The sequence below is a fragment of the Cyprinodon tularosa genome, unplaced genomic scaffold (genome assembly GCF_016077235.1).
Source record: "Cyprinodon tularosa strain WSP-4 unplaced genomic scaffold, ASM1607723v1 ctg264, whole genome shotgun sequence".
In the NCBI taxonomy this organism is placed as follows: domain Eukaryota; kingdom Metazoa; phylum Chordata; class Actinopteri; order Cyprinodontiformes; family Cyprinodontidae; genus Cyprinodon; species Cyprinodon tularosa.
In genome coordinates, this window is record NW_024038968.1 from 120,911 (window position 1) to 142,510 (window position 21,600).

Consider the following 21,600-nt stretch of genomic DNA (forward strand, 5'->3'; position numbering starts at 1 on the left):
CTGGATATCCTTTCTGTTCTGCTTCTGGACCTCTCGATCTGCCTTCCTTTGGATCATAAACCCAGGAAATCTCCTCATAAACTGTCTGCCTATCGGCCTGCAGCCTGCTGGCTCCTCTCAGACTCAAGCCCTGTTCACAAAGCACGCTGCTGAATAAACTATGCTCTAACGTCACTGACCTTTCTTGGTTGTATTTTGTTCCAGCCTCTGTTCTTCACACATACATGTGAGCAAATACATCTTGCAATTCATTTGTCCAAGATTTTAAAGATCCCATTTCCTTACAGAACAGACAAGATTCAAACAGATCATGTCAAACATGAACAAACAGAGCTATCTTATCTATTGTATTATTATATTATATTAATATTAAATCTGTTTTTCTTCCCCTTATATAAGATTTGCATATTTAATAAAAAAGTTACTCAAACTGTTCTTGATTCTTGATTTCTTAAGCAGCCACTGTCAAAATAGTTTTTTGATTATTGACAATGTCCGGTTTTAAAATACAAACTTGTTTTAACTACACACGACATAGCACTACTAAATGTAAAAGAACATTTTAAAGCACCGAGAGACCTCAGTGGAGGTAGATATTGATAGAGAAGGTCGGATGAACGCCAACCAGCCAGAATGAAGGACATGCCCCTAATTAAAATAGCTGCTTGTTTTACGTTGGATGTAACAAAAAGAAAAGTTACCCATTTTCCTCGTGGTTCCATGAATCATCAAATGTAATTTTTACCCAGTCTCTTCTGTATTATTGAATTATTAAAAGTAAACATTGATGGAGGCCAGTGAGGCCTGGTGGGCAATCGATCTTAACTTTGTTTTTTTTAACGATCTCCAGAAGGAGTCATTGAACCGATTTTGGGATACTTTTTGTTCATTGGTTGCTCCCAGAGATTAATCACTGACACATTTAGAAGTGTCAGTGTTTTCTTACAGTTTCTGACTCTGTAGGATGGGCAAGTCACACTCCAAAGGCAGCGTTCCATCTGGATCGGACTTTAAAGCTGTCCCAACACCTGCATTAGCATCCAATGTATTACTGCTTAAGGACATTTTGTGCTATGAACCTAAATTTCAATCCTATGATACTATGATTTGTGATTCTAGCTTAGATTTGTGAAAGGGCATTTATGAAAAATCATATTTAATATTTGTTCATAAAGGAAAAGTATGATTCTTTGGAATCAATTTAAACTTCATTCATTTTTTTTATTCAACTTAACAAAAACAAATGAAGTGCTTAATGTTAGCATTTAATGATGGTCTGCCAGTTATAACATATTCCTATTTTCTGGCACTATCCTTTCTGTTTTTTACTCTTTTCAGTGTGTCTCCAAACAAAACTTGTTTGGAGTTTGTATTCTATATAGGAAAATCTTTTTCAAATCAAAACATTTGACCTTTGAAAACCAGTTCAGGTATACCCCAAGAAAATGTTTTCTTTGTGAAATTTCTATCTTAAGCCTTTGTACTTATAAACAGGAGATTTTTTAATTTAAAGCTTTAAAAAAGTAATTCATTACTTCAGTGCAGTTTTAAGAATGTTATTTGTTGTTTTTTCTAACTTGACAATGCAAAATGAGAAAAAGCTGTTTGATATTTAACAGCAAGGCCAATCAATGTTCCTTCCTATAAACTAATGACAGGAGCAGTCACTGACCCACAGGGATGAAAAAAAGGGGAGCTCTGAATATTTTAGGCTGCCTAAACTAGTTTAAGGTCAATTACCCAACAAAAAAATGAATGAAGATCTACATTTAAACACCCCACCCCCAAAACAATCACTGAAGATAGACCAGATTTTTGATGCGGCTTTTGCTAATAAATGTACACACATATTTACACTCATCAGCCACTTTATTAGGTACCCCATGCTAGTAACGGGTTGGACCCCCTTTTGCCTTCAGAACTGCCTCAATTCATGGTGGCATAGATTCAACAAGGTGCTGGAAGCATTCCTCAGGGAGTTTGGTCCATATTGACATGATGGCATCACACAGTTGCCGCAGATTTGTCGGCTGCACATCCATGATGCGAATCTCCCGTTCCACCACATCCCAAAGATGCTCTATTGGATTGAGATCTGGTGACCGTGGAGGCCATTTGAGTACAGTGAACTCATTGTCATGTTCAAGAAACCAGTCTGAGATGATTCCAGCTTTATGACATGGCGCATTATCCTGCTGAAAGTAGCCATCAGAAGTTGGGTACATTGTGGTCATAAAGGGATGGACATGGTCAGCAACAATACTCAGGTAGGCTGTGGCGTTGCAACGATGCTCAATTGGTACCAAGGGGCCCAAAGAGTGCCAAGAAAATATTCCCCACACCATGACACCACCACCGCCAGCCTGAACCGTTGATACAAGGCAGGATGGATCCATGCTTTCATGCTGTAGACGCCAAATTCTGACCCTACCATCCGAAATCGAGACTCATCAGACCAGGCAACGTTTTTCCAATCTTCTTTTGTCCAATTTCCATGAGCTTGTGCAAATTGTAGCCTCAGTTTCCTGTTCTTAGCTGAAAGGAGTGGCCCCCGGTGTGGTCTTCTGCTGCTGTAGCCCATCTGCCTCAAAGTTCCACGTACTGTGCGTTCAGAGAAGCTCTTCTGCCCACCTTGGTTGTAACGGGTGGTTATTTGAGTCACTGTTGCCCTTCTATCAGCTCCAACCAGTCTGGCCATTCTCCTCTGACCTCTGGCATCAACAAGACATTTTCGCCCACAGAACTGCCGCTCACTGGATGTTTTTTCTTTTTCGGACCATTCTCTGTAAACCCTAGAGATGGTTGTGCGTGAAAATCCCAGTAGATCAGCAGTTTCTGAAATACTCAGACCAGCCCTTCTGGCACCAACAATCATGCCACGTTCAAAGTCACTCAAATCACCTTTCTTCCCCATACTGATGCTCGCTTTGAACTGCAGGAGATTGTCTTGACCATGTCTACATGCCTAAATGCACTGAGTTGCCGCCATGTGATTGGCTGCTTAGAAATTAAGTGTTAACGAGTAGTTGAACAGGTGTACCTAATAAAGTGGCCGGTGAGTGTATGATTTGATTATTTTTCATATGAACCTATTCATCAACATAATTTATCCATCAAATGGGTTAAGCAGTTGTTTTTTGATTGCATTGAAGATTCCTAGATACTTCAGAGAGAAACTCTTCCTTACAAAACATAAAAAAGTTCCCAAAAGAGCATAAATTCTTTATTAGTCCTCCTACATTGTTGTACATGATTAACTAATAAATGAGTTTTTGGTTAGTGCGCTAACTTTAAACTATCAAAGAAAACCATTTTTTTTTTTTTTGGGGGGGGGGGATCCATAAAATATTTGTAAGATTTGAAGGGATTAGATTAATTCTTAATTTAAAAAAGACCAATGATGTCTTACATTTGCTGTCTGCAATTTCTTCAGGTGTGGTGTTGGTTTCCATCTGAGGGTCTTTAGCTTTCAGGTATTCAGCTTCTTTCACTGCCTGCCATGTTGGTGCTAGCTTGAACAACTGATCGGCATAACCCATATGTCTTCTCAGTTCATCCTTACTCTCTTTGAATTCACTTCAAAGAAGAGACAGCGGCATTAGAGTCACATAGGAAAGCATGCACCTGCAGAATAAGCAGTGCTTGATAAAATCTAAAATAGATAAATAGTTTACTTGTTACTCATTGCACTTGTTTCTCTTAGCAACTTATCTAAAGCATCACTGCTCTCTTGTTTGGACTTGGCAGCATTTCCAATTCTGTTGATGAAAAACAGCAATCAGATTCACAGCAAATCTTAAAACATGATGTTAAGTTGGTCATCAGATATCAAAACAAATTTTTTGATACCTGCCTTCAAATACCTTTTTCCTTGTAGCTGAGTTGGCTTCTCTTTTATAAGCCAATCGTCATAGCTAATTTGCCTAGCAGACACTTTAATTTCCAGCAGAGTGATGTCATCCACAAGGTTGGTCGTTTTATTCTCTAACATTGCTACTACCGCCTGGAGACATAGGAATGACAGCGTAGATGCAATTGCATGTAAATCTGACAAAGCGGAAAAGGCAAAGATGTGCAGAATTGAGATAGATTTGGAAACAAACACTTTCAAACCAATTTTACAGTAATTTTCACTCCTTAAGTTTTTTCCACCTTTTATATAATAAATGCATTCAGAAAACATAAGAAAATTAAAACAGCTTAGTGTTGGGATCCTGAGGCTTGCCCACCAGAGGGCGCCAAGGATCCCTTCCTGAGGGGTTGTGTTACTGTTGGGATCTGGGGGTCTGTCTACCTTTCTCCACCAGAGGGCGTACTGGATCTCCTGAGGCTGGAGCTGACTTCACCAGCTGTTCTTCATCTGCTCATCAGGAGACCAGCATTTAAGTGGGCTGAGGACCACACTCCAGTGCCAGAGTGTTAGTCAGTCACGGTACAGCAAACCCTGAGCCAACCTGCCTGTCTTTTCTCCTGACTACAAAAACATGAACCTGATCCTTTTTGTCTTCTCTGCTTCTCAGGTTGAACCTGCCTGAAACCAGAAACCCCCCTGAAGAGTTTTCTCTGTTGGAAATCGGTCTGCCTGATTTCAGTAGAACCCTGGAGAACCCAACCTCAGCCCTCTGCCTGCCGTCTGCCTCTGGACCCCCCTGGTTCCCCTTTCTGCCACTCAGCACAAACCTCTGACCAGTGAATCCAGTCGTGACCAGCCCCTGGACCAGATTATCCACCTGACCTGTTTTTGTTATGCTCTCTTCCTTAAAACTTTGAACTTTTTCCCTGCCTGCTGGTTGTGTTCTGCATATGGTTTTGAATCCAAAACCCAACATGACACTTAGTCCAAGATTATAATTGATCAGACCAATGTAAAAAGATCAAGGTTTGGGACATATGCTTTGATGCATGTAAAAATATTGTGATTCTTTAATGTGTTAAATTGATGACTTCATGACCTTTACAAACAAACAGGAGTCACATTTGTTTTCTCTTTCTTGTGTGAAAATTAAAGCTGTTTTACAGCAGGGCCGAATGCAAAATGCATCCACACATGTCAAAGCCTACTAAGGTTATGGAGAAAATAATTTCATCAAGTTGCTGCTGCATGAAGGTCTTCTGAATAACTGCATAAAATAGCTTCTATAAGCCTGAGTAAATCTGAAGTTATATAATTATATAGCTAAACAAAGTATATATTCCTTTATGCATGATTCAATGGCATGGGTATAAAGGTTTCAGTGTCAATTAAAATCTCTTTTTGTAACTGCAGTTCTTTTTATGAAATACAATAAAGGCAATATTTATTTTTTTTTACTTAAAGGCACAAAACATGATTAGCCTTCATTTTCTACTCACCCCCATGCTGAAGAACACTCTGGAGTACTTTTTTGATATCTCAAATGCATCTGGAGATCTGGGAGGCTTCTTGCTGTCTGCTGACATTCAAATAATGGAGGTCTATGGCGCCCGAGGCAGAAAGGTCCATAAAAGTCCACAAAAAACGTGTCAATATTCCTCCATACTGCTCGTCCAATGTATTCCAAGCGTCCTGAGTGGGTAGCGTCCATAATTTACTCGAAACGAAGTCATTTAGAATGTTTTTAGAGCATAAACAGTAGTGTATAGGATTTCCTGAAAGCGCGTTCACGAGTCTACGGAAACCGCGGCAGACCAAACCAGATGAAAGTGCGCATTCAGCTCGGCAAAGAACTCATGCTCTTCCTCAACACTGAAGTCCTCAGACATTTTTCTTTCGTTGTTTCTTTCTTTGCACAGGTAAACAGCACATTTCTTCTTCTACGCTTGCATTATCGGCAGAGCAGACGCTGAATGCGCACTTTCATCTGGCTTGGTCTGCCGCGGTTTCCGTAGCGTCGTGAACGCGCAGGCGCGCGCTTTTAGGAAATCCTATACACTACTGTTTATGCTCTAAAAACATTCTAAATGACTTCGTTTCGAGTAAATTATGGACGCTACCCACTCAGGACACTTGGAATACATTGGACGAGCAGTACGGAGGAATATTGACACGTTTTTTGTGGACTTTTATGGACCTTTCTGCCTCGGGCGCCATAGACCTCCATTATTTGAATGTCAGCAGACAGCAAGAAGCCTCCCAGATCTCCAGATGCATTTGAGATATCAAAAAAGTACTCCAGAGTGTTCTTCAGCATGGGGGGGAGTAGAAAATGAAGGCTAATCATGTTTTGGGTGTACTATTCCTTTAAGCCTCTTTGAAAGTTACAGTCAGTTGAGGTTGCATTTTTGCATCATACTTCCACCGGAATACAAACTAATTAATTTTTCACATGCAATTCCAGCATTGTTTGTCCAATATTGGATTTATTTTCTGGTCTTTACATTCAAGAGTGTTAAAATTACCTTTAGCTTTTCTTTTCTCTCTCTGCAATAGTTCATTTGGACCTTCTGGGCACCTTTTAAAAAGAGGAGAGAGGTGAATTAGTGCCTTTGCTTAAAGAACAGCTTAATTTGCAGGTTAACTCTGTCTCCACTCATTGTGTGGCAATGTATCTTGGGAGAATACATTGGAACTGAGACCTGTCTTGTTACTCTTCTTCCCTCTCAGATAGTTCTCCATTTCTGGATCTCCTAGAAAGTGTGATGTTGTTGAAATGTTTCTTCGATACTTCCTATATAAAGTCGGCATACAGAGATCTGTTACTTTAAGAGAAACTTTCAAGAACATTTACAGAATTGTCTAGCAATCATTTAATGTCCCTAAAAACACTAAAAGTCTGGTCTAAAGGGAATCAACATAAGTGATGATAAAAGGCTTATGCAAAAAATATGAAAAAAAGAACAGAAAGCGAATGTGCCATTGAGTGGGTGAGTTATGCGTGATCTACACAGATCCCTATTTGAACAGGGACATGATATGTGCTCCTGGCAGCTATGAGGTGAGGGGATGGCATAAAATACAGAGGAAGAAGTTTATTATATATTAAAAAAACAATATTACTAAGAATAAGATTGAAATAACAATCATTTAAATGAAATATCCAATATAACTCTCTAAAAAGTGATTGACATTGATCTGCAGTTACTGTCAGATTTACAGAGAAATTAGGCTCTACACAGGTGTAGTTAACTCCTCCGACTCCGTTACAACCCCAAAAGACCTCAAATAAAGCCAACTAAGGTAGGAGCATAATAACTTAACACAAAATAACCATGGTTTGTTTGTTTTTCAAAGTAAGTAAGAAGTATTACCTACCTCCTTATATCGTGTCTTTATAGAAAGAAATACTGCTGATCTGCAAAGGTAGTGTGAGTTTTGGAAGGTAAACAAGAATCACTATAACTGCAGTTGAAATTCAAATTTTTCTACATGCATTTTATTTTTTGAAAACAATCACATACATATGAAATATTTCCATGGTCACTGAGAGTCGAGCGAGCGGAGAAACATCCGAGAGCTGCGTGAAGCTGACACCCCACCCACGTCAAAAAACTCTGCAAATAGACTGAATGGTTAGTGCAACGTTAGTGCAGATTTGTGCAGAAAAAAATATTGTTTGTGCTACTTTTGTTTAAGAGATATTAAAGATTATTTTTTAGGTCATCCAGAGGTCACCATCCCCCCATTAAACTCCAATTTGAACCAAAGTGGTCTCCTTTTTTAGTGCTTCGTTTGTGCAGTTAAAACGGTCATTTGTGCTATTTTTGTTTTTAAGATATAATAATTTTAATTTTTGGCTGATGATGTCACCATCCCCCCATCAAGCTCCGATTTGAACCAAAGTGGTCTCATTTTTTAGTACTTCGTTTGTGCTGATTTGTGCAGTTAAAACGGTCATTTGTGCTGCTTTACTTTTTAAGATAGCCAAAAATTAAAATGATTATATCTTAAAAACTAAAATAGCACAAATGACCGTTTTAACTGCACAAACGAAGCACTAAAAAAGGAGACCACTTTGGTTCAAATTGGAGTTTAATGGGGGGATGGTGACCTCTGGATGACCTAAAAAATAATCTTTAATATCTCTTCAACAAAAATAGCACAAACAATATTTTTTTCTGCACAAATCTGCAGTAACGTTGTTTTTTTGACGTGGGTGGGGTGTCAGCTTCACGCAGCTCCTGCTCTGCGGGACCCTTCCCTTCTGGCAGCTCACCTGCTATTGGTTCACTGGAGGCCTGCGTAATCGCGAACGAGCGTCAGACGTGCGCGTAACAGACAGCGCAGTGACAACATGGCGTCCTCTGCTGCAGGTAATCATTGTTTCTATCTTCTCGGACAGTTTTTCTAGCGTGTTGATAGATGATTTCCCCACAGGGATCATGTCGGAAGGCGTTCCGATCAGCTGTGATTCGGTTACCGGCTTTATTAGAGTCTAACTGCCGGTAAATGAGATGTTGATTCGGGCTGAATGAAGTCTGCCACCAAGGCTAGCTAGCTAGCAGGTCGGCTGGCCGCGCGACACAGCAGCTGATACTGCTAACTGTTCCGGTCAGGGTGGGCCTCCTGTGTTTCTGATTATTGATGATCTGCATCGCAATCCTTATTATTATATTATAACAGACCAGACCTATAGCATTCCCCAAGAAAACGGTTTAAAACTTTATCTTTCTGTTTTCAACTCTAATAATGTTTTCTATCTTCCTGCTCAAGACATTTCTCCCACTTTGACCATTTATAAATAATTATAAATAATATATAATGAAATCTTGAACCTCAGTGAGAGAAGCTGTTAATTAATAAAGATGTATTAAAGTAAGAGAAGTTTCGGCAATGCGTGTTTATAAATGCTGAGCCCTTGTTCCTCGGTATCAGCCTGGTCTGTTTGGTCGCTGCTTGATTTAATAAACAAATAGTGTGGAAGTTCCTCCATCCCGCCAGCAGGGGGAGCACCGAGTCATGAGCGGAGCTGTTCAGAGCAGGAAGAGCTTGGCTGTTTAACAACTGGTCCAACAAGGAAGAAGGTAATAATAGCCATGCAAACCAGTCAGATTATCTAGGATCTCTGGTTAGGAAAGAGTTTATAAAGAGAAAAGGCTGAATTCCCAGCAGACTGTGATCCTGCTGCTCCAACCAGGCTGTGCTTTCATGGTGAACCGTGGACTGAACTGGAAGCAACACTAGTTTAAAATATTTTTACTACAGTAAGCTTACCCAGTAGCAAAACTATTACTTGTGTAGGGGCCACTGAAGTACTTCTTAACTAATAGTAACTGATTTATTGTAAAAATATATATATATATATAATAGCACAAACGAGAGGACAAAGGACATTATTTTGAGGATCAGAATGTTCACATTTTAGACAAAGGAAATATGTGGTTTGAGAGGGGCGTGAAGGAAGCCTGTTATGTTAAAGGAAAAGTACACCCAAAACATGATTAGCCTTCATTTTCTACTCACCCCCATGCTGAACAACACTCTGGAGTACTTTTTTGATATCTCAAATGCATCTGGAGATCTGGGAGGCTTCTTGCTGTCTGCTGACATTCAAATAATGGAGGTCTATGGCGCCCGAGACAGAAAGGTCCATAAAAGTCCACAAAAAACATGTCAATATTCCTCCATACTGCTCTTCCAATGTATTCCAAGTGTCCTGAGTGGGTAGCGTCCATAATTTACTCGAAACGAAGTCATTTAGAATGTTTTTAGAGCATAAACAGTAGTGTATAGGATTTCCTAAAAGCGCGTTCACGAGTCTACGGAAACCGCGGCAGACCAAACCAGATGAAAGTGCGCATTCAGCGTCTGCTCTGCCGATAATGCAAGCGTAGAAGAAGAAATGTGCTGTCTACCTGTGCAAAGAAAGAAGCAACGAAAGAAAAATGTCTGAGGACTTCAGTGTTGAGGAAGAGTATGAGTTCTTTGCCGAGCTGAATGCGCACTTTCATCTGGTTTGGTCTGCTGCGGTTTCCGTAGACTCGTGAACGCGCTTTCAGGAAATCCTATACACTACTGTTTATGCTCTAAAAACATTCTAAATGACTTCGTTTCGAGTAAATTATGGACGCTACCCACTCAGGACACTTGGAATACATTGGACGAGCAGTATGGAGGAATATTGACACGTTTTTTGTGGACTTTTATGGACCTTTCTGCCTCGGGTGCCATAGACCTCCATTATTTGAATGTCAGCAGACAGCAAGAAGCCTCCCAGATCTCCAGATGCATTTGAGATATCAAAAAAGTACTCCAGAGTGTTGTTCAGCATGGGGGTGAGTAGAAAATGAAGGCTAATCATGTTTTGGGTGTACTATTCCTTTAAGAAAGAAAAAACAACCTTAAACAGAAGCTTTCAAAAACCTACAATGCAGCGATAGAGTTGATTCCTTCCCCCCATCATCACAACCCCAAACAGGGGAACAGAAGACCTCGCCTGTTCAGCCAGGCCAACAATTCCCTTTAACACCCCCCCTTTCAGAGACATAGACAGGTATGGGGCATTGCAGGCTAACAAAGAAGCCAAACCACCCCCATTCCAAAGGGGGGGGCCCGTTCATCCGTTTCTATTTGCATGTTTTCTAAACTAAAACCAGGCTTTGTTGGGCTCCTGTATAAAACCTGGAACTAAACGCTATTTCTGACATTTGGAATTGAAAAAGCTTCCTGGATGGAAGAGAGACGTCCTAAAACTCAAAAACAAGGCCCAGTGGATCGTTTTTTTGACTATGACCTGGATGACAGAGAATCCTCACAAGCATGATTTCACAAACCAGTAACGGTCTTGTGGAGGATTTTTTTTAAAAGACTCCACTTTAAGAAAAAAAATTGCACGCATGAGAATATTTCTCCCCGTGCACGCGCTGTTTAAAATGTGCGGTTGTAATGGCTCATACTGGCTTACTGCTCCACATACAGCGGGGGACTATATAGTGGACTTTACAGTGAACTCAGTTAACTGACCGTTCAGACAGATGATCACTACTTTTTGCTGCGTTGGTCACGTAATTCCTCCTATGACATCATATCCCATAATGCTTTGCGAGGAGAACTCTCCAAGCAGATATATCCCATCTGCCAGGAGAGGCAGGCAGGATATATCTGCCTCTGAGGCCTTTCTTTTCTTCTCATACACTTCGCAGACCCTTTTTCTCCTCCGACCCTCGGCCATTTTCAAAGAATCGCAGTGAGAATGTGTAACGGGACGAGCACGTAGGATGGCCTACAATAAAAGATCCTCCCCTATACCTTTAATGAAGACATACAAGAAAGTAAATATAACTACAAAGTAATAAATCAGGTCAATCTAAAACATAAAAAAAAACGATTTTTAAATAAAAAATATGAAATGTACGGAAGCTGAGAGCGGTCGTGTCCCTCCGATACTTTTTAAAGAGTTAATTTTTCTCAGTAACTAAAGATAACTAAAGCCGTTTTCTCATCATAACAAGATGGTTGGTGTGAGTTAAAACGGATTCCATCCTTCAATCCCACAACAGCAGGAGAGGTTTTAGAAGTCATTGCAGCCTGTTTGTGATCCTGGAAATAATCCTGTGTTTAACTTTTAGGTAACGAGACGACGTTGATGATTTATTTCCACTTCTGATTCATAATCAGTCAGATCTATGACTCCAGGTGTTACGCCTGGAACAGCTATAAGATGCATTAACCCCAAAATGAGTCCAGATTAAAGATTCATTAATAAAAAGATTTATTTCTACTGTATTCCATGCAATCCAATCATCCACCACCACCTGACAATGAGTATATAACTGTTAACTCTATTAACTGCTTTCTCATGTTATGTTGTCATCCCAACAAGACAAAAAATAAAGAAAAAAATAAAACGTTGAGTACGACTTCTCCGGGCTTCTGTGTAAATCCTTATTTATAGCATTTAATGTCAATTCAGTTCACCTGTAATACCGGCATCTGCCAGTTGAGAAATGGCAAATGCAGGTTCCCAAATGGCGTATTCCGCTTGCCTTCTGGGGTATGCTGGTTCCCGACTGGCCTATGCCCATCTGCTGACTGGCCTATGCCCATCTGCTGACTGGCCTATGCCTCTTTTTTAAAAAACTATTGTATGCAGTTTATTTTTATTTTTTTATGGCATATGCCACTTCTGGCTCTGGGTATTGCTGCCACTTGCGATCCTGTTGACGGTTGAGTGAGTTGTCAGTTTTCCTCCAGTGTGTTGCCGCTCCTTTAAATGACCTCTCCCTGTCTGTGTGTAAAAGGTGTTGTTGTTCCTCGCAGCTTTCGGCTGCTGGAGGAACTGGAAGAAGGGCAGAAAGGCGGCGGAGACGGCACGGTGAGCTGGGGCCTGGCAGACGACGAAGACATGAGGCTCGCTCACTGGAATGGCATGATCATCGGCCCCCCAAAGGTGAGCTCCACTCAGGACCTTAAAGAGGACGCTGTCCTCAGATGTCTGTCCACCAACAGATCCCTGTAGGACAGCGCTTCTAACCGCTCTGAGCTGTTTCTGGGTAATGCTGTCACATCTGAAGATGTTGGTTAGAAAAAGGCCTCTCAGCATGTTCCGCTCCTCAGGTTTCCAGCAGAGGAGTAGCAGGCTTGGATGCTGTTTGTCGTATGTGAAGATTTCCACTGCCCCTGACTGCACTGCAAACTTCTCCTCCCTCCTAATTTACGCTCAGCATTCAGCCCCTCCAAGCAAATTGAGCTGCATTTAGCGACTGTTTTTTTTTTTTTTTCTAAATGCAAATACTGTCATGGTTCAGTTTCCGGTTGGAGCAATCTTTATTAGCTCCGGGTGATTCATTTATTTATTTTTTTTTTTGTATGACCCAGTATCCTAGTAACCACTATATTAGAAATATGCTCTTACATTTACTTGTTTAAAAAGTACTGGTTTAGAATGGACTGGTGAAATCTTTCTATTTAAAAAAAAAATCCTGTCTTAAAATCTGTCTTGTTTTTTCTGTTATCTTCTGCAGGCCAGTTAGTTCTACGTCAGCCTGAACACCTAAATTCATCCAATCATATATCAACAATCATCTGTCAATCACATGTTTTCGGTCATAGCATCTTGATTCATGTGTCACAGCTAATATACGCAACGGTTGAAATCAGAATCCTTTCCTTTCCCATTGGGTTGCGTCCCAGTGTTCACGGGGATGGACGTCTGTGTCTTCGGCAGGCGTAGAGCTAACAGAACTGGCAGCGTTGCGAGGCAAGGGCTCAAACATGTACGGCTGGAAGCCTTCTACACCAAACCAAGCTTCTGCCGCCCTGGCGTCCTCTTCCACAACATCTTCGTCCCCGCTTTCCTCCTCTAAATAAAAAATGGATGACGGAGGAGACTCATCCACGACCTCCGACACTAAACTCTCCTCCTCTTGCATGTTTCCTCTGTCCATAGCGTTCCTTGACAGCGTCGTTTCTAAGTCACCAATTTAGTGCTACTTGGTCCCAATGGAATTTCCCATTGGGAACCTACTAGCACTAAGTTGCTAACTGGTTAGCAAGATGCTTCAGAGAAACCGGCCACAACCAAACGTGCTTGCGAACCTTCCGCCACTCGGGAGAATTCGCAAATGCAACGGTTGGAACGGCTGCTTCCCTACGACTTTAAGCTCCATACAGCCGTGTACAATGAAACGATGCTGCTTTAACTTGATGCACTGTGAAGACTCTGGACCCACACTGATGTTTTTACCCTGATGGACCAAATGTTTTCTGTGAGGCAACATTTAGCTTCATCCAAACGTTCAGAGCTCTTTGAACAGTACACCTTTAAAAGCAGAGGTTCTGTCATACTTCTGCAGATTATCAGTTTATTAAAAACTAATTCCAAAAAACTTTCAAAATCAATCCAATGGACTTTGTTTGAAGTCGTTTCTCTTCCATCCAGGAAGCTTTTTCAATCCAAAATGTCAAAAATAGCGTTGAGTTCCAGGTTTTATCCAGCAGCCCAACAAAGCTTTGTTTTAGTTTAGAAAACATGCGAATAGAAACGGATGAACGGGTCCCCCCCTCTGGAATGGGGGTCGTTTGGCTTCTTTGTTAGCCTTTCTTAGGCTGTAATGCAGAAGTTTGGTGCTGAAGAAGAGATTAATGCAGTGGTCTTTTCTCCGTTTCTGTTCCAGACGGTTTATGAAGGTAGGATATACAGCCTGAAGATAGACTGCGGTGCCAGGTACCCAGAGGTGCCGCCCGTCGTCCGCTTTGTGAACAGGATCAACATGAACGGTGTGAGCAGCTCCACTGGTGTGGTGAGTGTCCATGTGCCACAAAGTTTCAATCTATGAATGCACCCAGTTGTAGAAGGACACACCTTCCCTTGGTTCTATGTTCTCTTATATGAGGCCTTTATAGCCAACAATGGTTAACTCCAGCCCTGTATGAGCAGGCTTCAAACCTTCAGCCTCGGACGGGGACGGACGGTACAGCAGAGGCTGGTTCTGAAACCTCACACCTTCACAGGACTGCTTCAGAGGGGCAGACCATCCTCTGTGCAGCAAAGTTCTGTACATAAAAGAAATAATGAAGCAGGCAGCAGGAGAAAAACTGGACAATAAACTGAAGGTTTGGATAGAATCAAAGGCCACTCTGGTGTAGAGCTTTCCCAGTTTCTGTGGGTTTATTCCAGGTTATTGGAGCAGAAGAGCTAAAAGCTGCCTCTCCATGTTTGGTTCTGATGCACTTTTGGCTCTCACTACTTTAATATTTTGATAGAGATGAGAAATCTGCTTCTTGGTCTGTTGAAGTACCAACAGTTTGCATCCAATCATTTAATTAAACGCTCTCAGTTTTTCGGAATATAGACGAATTATAGCCTAGTAAAGTAGCCCCACCCGCCAGCGGCCAAAATCGTTGTTGCCTGCGAGTGGTCTAAGCCTCGATCAACGCCCCAGGCCCTAGAACTGGCTGGCCAATCACAACGCAGAGATGTGTTCTGAAGGTCTGGATGCATAGTGGGCGGCGTTTTGAGGGCGTGGCGACAAAGCTGCATGACGCTGGAGAAGCAAAACAAGGAAGATGGCAACAACTATGGAACAGATCTGGTTAGACTCAGCTTTGGAATCGGTTCTAGAAGGATTAGACTTTAGGTTTTCGTTGAAACGTGAGCAGGAAGAGGCTCTACGCTCATTCACTTTTAAGGTGGACGTATTCTCCGTTTTACCGACAGGCTGTTTGTTTCCACTCCCCCACCAGCTTCCTGTCGCGCTTGGGGCCAGACTAGATTACACATTTAATCTCACATTTAGCCTGGTTTATCAGGATAGAAGAATTATGCTCTAATTTGTAGTCACCGATCCAGCGTTACCATATTTTACTCTGACTAACCGGATCTTCTCGACATTTTTTTTTACTGTTTGGTTTGATTGCAATTGCGGATCTTGTTTGAGGTTGGTTTTTCTTTCCTAACATAGATGGCTTCCTTCACGCCCCTCTCAAACCACCTGTCTTCTTTGTCCATGGTATGACTGACCTGGAGGACTGAGAATCCTCACTGGCATACAGTGCTCTTTGATTAACATGACTGCGCCGGTACTCCGCAGGACGTACGTGGGCGGGGCGGGGCGGGGCGGGCCGGGGAAGGAGGATGTGGACTCTGGGCTTAGTTCTAGTGAGGACGCAGGCAGCAGGCAGACCTGTGGATCAGACTAAAGCTGAATGAAACAGGAAGTAATTTTTCAGCATCTGTCCTTTAATCCTGCAGATGTTCTTCAGGTGATAGAAAGATCACTTTGGTCTTTAGAAGTGTGAATATTTAAATCTGTTCTTAGATGAATTCAGTGTCACAGCAAAGCTGCTCTCCAAAGTGATGTCACTCTCCTCCCCTCAGGTGGACCTGAAGTCCGTGTCGTCGCTGGCGCGGTGGAAGAACTCCTACAGCATCAAGATGGTGCTGCAGGAGCTCAGGCAGCACATGATGATGAAAGAGAACAGCCGGCTGTCCCAGCCACCTGAAGGCCAGGTGTACAGCAACTGACAGTCCACCCCCCCCCCACCCCCACCCCCACCCGCCTCACCTGTCCAGCACCGTCAGCAGCCTCCTCTTCATTGGGGGGGGGGGGGGGGGGGGGGGGGGGGGGGTGGGGGGGGGGGGCCGTTCTGTGGCCGAGCAGCCGACCGGCTGGGATAATCTGCGTGATTTGGGATAATGTTTAAAGACGTTCTGCTCATCATACCCCCCCAAAAGACCACATGATTTAACCCTTCGTTTCGGTCGACTGCATTTTTCCTAAACTTCTGGGGACCTTTGTTGATCTACTGCATGTCCAGCTCAGAGAAACAAGCGGCAGCTTCATTCTGTGCCATATGGTTCATAGTGCTTCATGCTAAGTGGGGAACGGGAGGCGGCGGGGTTCCAGGTTTTCCTTTTCTTTTATTTTGGAGTTCTCTCCGCTGTCATTGGGTGAACGATCACCAGGGACCATCTGGGGCTTTGGGTGTTTATTTTGTAACGGGTCTAATCAGGGTGACGGTCACCTGCTGCATGGTTTTATTTGAATTAAACATTATTACTTTTGCACACAGTCGTCTGGTCTCTTTGCACCTCCTGTCATTCTGCTTTCTCTGATGATCTTTAAAGATCGTGGTTCATCTTAATAAACTGTCAAAGTTTATATCAGTTTCTCTATTAAACTCTGATTAGAGTGTAAAGCTGATAAAAATACTAAAATGCTTTTTCTCAGAAATGGAAGATGAAATCAAAGAGTCACTGCTGAAGAAGCTGCATGTTTGGAAAGTTGAGTGGAAGGTCAACGTTTACAGCCTTAAGTCCTTTTTTTGTTCAGCATAAATGTTTGATATTGAAGCATAAAAAAAGTTTCCCGACATCTTGGAGATGATTGAAACACAAAACAAAGCATCTGAGAAACCAAACCCAGGGTCAACTGTCAGGCTGAAAATCTGTAATAAATGAGTTTCACCTCTTTGCTTCACTTATGGTCTAAATATTACCGAGCAACACCATCGGACCTGAAGGTCTACCTAGACAGGCTTCTGTTTCTAATTACAGGAGAATAATGTGTTTCAGCGAGTTTTCTGAATTCATCTGGAGCTTTAAGATCAGAAAGCTAAAAATAAGTCTTTAAATTCAACAAAATCAGTGAAACCAGAGAAAAAAGAGTGAAAGCACAAACAATCAGCCTGTTAAAGACTAAAGATGGCCGCTTGGCACCCTGCTGTGACCGGCCCAGTGGGAATCAGCAGAATCTCATCTACAGAGAGAGACGAAATCCGCTGGTCCCCAAACCAGACCGACCCCCCGCTGATTAATGGAAAAGTCCAATCAGCAAGGAATAATCAATGGATCGTTATTTATACTTAAAACTAATATGTTTGTGTTGATTTAATGAATTTAGTGTTAATCAGTAAAAAAAAGAAATGTATGGAAATATTGAAATTCACCAGAGCTATAGTGAAACTGACAATGCCCACGTGCATGGCAGCTGGATGCTGGAATACATCGGGTAAAAGTGAAAAAAAAGAGTTATTCCACCTTTCTGATTCCTGATCCTCCACGGACGGGTTGGTCGTTGGATCGCCAACTTGAAGAGGGAGGATTTGAGAGAAATATCAGCTGTGCTGCTGCCATCAACACCTTTGTTTCTAGATGTTGGAGCTTGGCCTGTTTTCCAGTGTAGTCCTGTTTCTCTGACTGTGACTAACTGGATGTGCTCTCTTCATCCTCTGACATGGGAGCTGGCTCGGAGCTCGTCTGCCTGGCTGTGTGTTTCCTGGACGGGGCCGCCTGTGGAGCTGGTTGACAGTTGCCTTTTGTATCTATGCTCCTTTTTCTATGTCTGCTTCTGTCTCCTTGAACCCCAGTGGGCCTCAGCAGATGGCCGCTCACACTGAGCCTGGTTCTGCTGGAGGTTTCTTCCTGTTAAAAGGGAGTTTTTCCTCTCCACTGTCGCTACAAGCATGCTTAGTGTGAGGGATTGCTGAAGAGTCAATGAGTTGATGCAATCAGCTGGTTTTCCTTAGATTAAAAATTGAATCAATCTGACTGGATGATCTGGTTGAATTGTCTCTATAAAGTGAGCTGAGATGACATGATGTGAATTGCAGCTATAGAAATAAACTGAATTGAATGTTAATTGGATTTAGCTCATTTCCAGATTCTCCTGCAAACAGATCTGGGGTGAATAAAAGAGACTAAACTGACTGTCTCTTCAGACGGATGGAATGAAGTCAAAGAAAAAACTGAAAGCCTGAATATTCTGCAGAAATAGAGACACCTGGCAGGTGAGGCTGCTGACTTTACTGTGTGAACCCAGAGACTGCCTCCACCATGCTGGATAAATGATGACTTTAATGTTGCTGGGTCTGATTGACTGTTGGATGGTTTCATCCATGTACCACATCGGGAAGTTCATTAGAAGGTTTATTTTCTACCAAAATTGAATTAGTGTATTTCTCAGAGTACCGGTTTTAATAATTGCTTTTTAATCTGCTTAACCTTTTGTTTGTGACTCTGGATCCAACTGTGTTTATGGAGTTAAAATATTCCAGCAGCCTGTTTTTGCATTTGGTAGATTGACCACAGAGGGGCGCTGTTGATACATCACAAATTTCACAATGTGTTTAATGGATCCCAGTGTTTAGGTGATTGCTGAATCCATTCATGGATGTGAAATGTGGATAGATGATTGTTTCCACACCATGCAACAAAGCGCTTCACCAGCTCTCTGTCCTCAGCTTCTGCTCCATCTTTGATGCTCCCAATGACTGCAGACAGCTGAGGCTTCAGTCTAACAACCTGTGGTCTGTTTGTCAGGTAGTCTTTGATCCAGGTAAATGTTGATGCCTCCACCTGAGTCTTCATCTCCATCTGAGGCTGAATGGAGTTAAATATTCTGAGGAAATGAAAGATCACGATCCTCACAGTGCTGTCTGCCTTCTCTAAATGACAGTGGGTTTGTTGAAGCAGGTGGATGATGACATTAACAACTTTGTCTCCATGGCTATAAGCAGACTGCAGGGGGTCCTGATAGATGCTTGTTTGCTTGCTGAGGTGAACCAATAGAAGTCTCTCTAGGACCTTCATGATGTGGTTGTCAGGGCAACAGGTCTATAGTCACTGAGGACTGCTGGCTGAGTCTTCTTCGGTCCTGGAACAAGGCAGGAGGTCTATAGTCACTGAGGACTGCTGGCTGAACCTTCTTTGGTCCTGGAACAAGGCAGGAGGTCTATAGTCACTGAGGACTGCTGGCTGAACCTTCTTTGGTCATGGAACAAGGCAGGAGGTCTATAGTCCCTAAGGACTGCTGGCTGAGTGGTCTTTGGTCCTGGAACAAGGCAGGAGGTCTATAGTCACTGAGGACTGCTGGCTGAGTGGTCTTTGGTCCTGGAACAAGGCAGGAGGTCTATAGTCACTGAGGACTGCTGGCTGAGTCTTTAGTCCTGGAACAAGGCAGGAGGTCTATAGTCACTGCGGACTGCTGGCTGAACCTTCTTTGGTCCTGGAACAAGGCAGGAGGTCTATAGTCACTGAGAACTGCTGACTGAGTCTTCTTTGGTCATGGAACAAGGCAGGAGGTCTATAGTCACGAGGACTGCTGGCTGAGTGGTCTTTGGTCCTGGAACGAGGACTGCTGACTGAGTCTTCTTTGGTCCTGGAACAAGGCAGGAGGTCTGTAGTCACTGAGGACTGCTGGCTGAACCGTCTTTGGTCCTGGAACAAGGCAGGAGGTCTATAGTCACTGAGGACTGCTGGCTGAGTCTTTAGTCCTGGAACAAGGCAGGAGGTCTATAGTCACTGAGGACTGCTGACTGAGTCTTCTTTGGTCCTGGAACAAGGCAGGAGGTCTATAGTCACTGCGGACTGCTGGCTGAACCTTCTTTGGTCCTGGAACAAGGCAGGAGGTCTATAGTCACTGAGAACTGCTGACTGAGTCTTCTTTGGTCATGGAACAAGGCAGGAGGTCTATAGTCACCGAGGACTGCTGGCTGAGTGGTCTTTGGTCCTGGAACAAGGCAGGAGGTCTGTAGTCACTGAGGACTGCTGGCTGAACCGTCTTTGGTCCTGGAACAAGGCAGGAGGTCTATAGTCACTGAGGACTGCTGGCTGAGTGGTCTTTGGTCCTGGAACAAGGCAGGAGGTCTATAGTCACTGAGGACTGCTGGCTGAACCTTCTTTGGTCCTGGAACAAGGCAGGAGGTCTATACTCACTGAGAACTGCTGACTGAGTCTTCTTTGGTCATGGAACAAGGCAGGAGGTCTATAGTCCCTAAGGACTGCTGGCTGAGTGGTCTTTGGTCCTGGAACAAGGCAGGAGGTCTATAGTCACTGAGTACTGCTGGCTGAGTGGTCTTTGGTCCTGGAACAAGGCAGGAGGTCTATAGTCACTGAAGACTGCTGGCTGAACCGTCTTTGGTCCTGGAACAAGGCAGGAGGTCTATAGTCACTGAGGACTGCTGGCTGAAACTTCTTTGGTCCTGGAACAAGGCAGGAGGTCTATAGTCACTGAGGACTGCTGACTGAGTCTTCTTTGGTCCTGGAACAAGGCAGGAGGTCTATAGTTACTGAGGACTGCTGACTGAGTCTTCTTTGGTCCTGGAACAAGGCAGGAGATCTATAGTCACTGAGGACTGCTGACTGAGTGGTCTTTGGTCCTGGAACAAGGCAGGAGGTCTATAGTCACTGAGGACTGCTGACTGAGTCTTCTTTGGTCCTGGAACAAGGCAGGAGATCTATTGTCACTGAGGACTGCTGACTGAACCTTCTTTGGTCTTGGAACAAGGCAGGAGGTCTATAGTCACTGAGGACTGCTGGCTGAGTCTTCTTTGGTCCTGGAACAAGGCAGGAGGTCTATAGTCACTGAGGACTGCTGACTGAGTCTTCTTTGGTCCTGGAACAAGGCAGGAGGTCTATAGTCACTGAGGACTGCTGGCTGAACCTTCTTTGGTCCTGGAACAAGGCAGGAGGTCTATAGTTACTGAGGACTGCTGACTGAGTCTTCTTTGGTCCTGGAACAAGGCAGGAGATCTATAGTCACTGAGGACTGCTGACTGAGTGGTCTTTGGTCCTGGAACAAGGCAGGAGGTCTATAGTCACTGAGGACTGCTGACTGAGTCTTCTTTGGTCCTGGAACAAGGCAGGAGATCTATTGTCACTGAGGACTGCTGACTGAACCTTCTTTGGTCTTGGAACAAGGCAGTAGGTCTATAGTCACTGAGGACTGCTGGCTGAGTCTTCTTTGGTCCTGGAACAAGGCAGGAGGTCTATAGTCACTGAGGACTGCTGACTGAGTCTTCTTTGGTCCTGGAACAAGGCAGGAGGTCTATAGTCACCGAGGACTGCTGGCTCAACCTTCTTTGGTCCTGGAACAAGGCAGGAGGTCTATAGTCACTGAGGACTGCTGACTGAGTCTTCTTTGGTCCTGGAACAAGGCAGGAGGTCTATAGTCACCGAGGACTGCTGGCTGAACCTTCTTTGGTCCTGGAACAAGGCAGGAGGTCTATAGTCACTGAGGACTGCTGGCTGAGTGGTCTTTGGTCCTGGAACAAGGCAGGAGGTCTATAGTCACTGAGGACTGCTGGCTGAACCTTCTTTGGTCATGGAACAAGGCAGGAGGTCTGTAGTCACTGAGGACTGCTGGCTGAGTCTTTTTTGGTCCTGGAACAAGGCAGGAGGTCTATAGTCACTGAGGACTGCTGGCTGAACCTTCTTTGGTCCTGGAACAAGGCAGGAGGTCTAT

At 43.3% G+C, this 21,600-nt stretch overlaps 1 protein-coding gene across 1 annotated transcript; it reads left to right on the forward strand.

Annotated features, from left to right (window-relative positions):
* The first annotated feature begins 8,123 nt into the window (after positions 1-8,123).
* On the forward strand, positions 8,124-15,917 carry LOC119786086 (ubiquitin-conjugating enzyme E2 variant 1-like). Its single transcript, XM_038289175.1, has 4 exons — positions 8,124-8,229; positions 12,157-12,305; positions 14,032-14,157; positions 15,735-15,917. The coding sequence occupies exons 1-4, from the start codon at positions 8,211-8,213 to the stop codon at positions 15,879-15,881; spliced, it is 441 nt and encodes a 146-aa protein (XP_038145103.1). The 5' UTR covers positions 8,124-8,210; the 3' UTR covers positions 15,882-15,917.
* Positions 15,918-21,600: the final 5,683 nt, after the last annotated feature.

Coding starts and splice junctions, on each gene's coding strand:
- LOC119786086 (XM_038289175.1), top strand. Junction 12,306..14,031: donor TGATCATCGGCCCCCCAAAG/GTGAGCTCCACT, acceptor TTTCTGTTCCAG/ACGGTTTATGAAGGTAGGAT. Junction 14,158..15,734: donor TGAGCAGCTCCACTGGTGTG/GTGAGTGTCCAT, acceptor TCCTCCCCTCAG/GTGGACCTGAAGTCCGTGTC.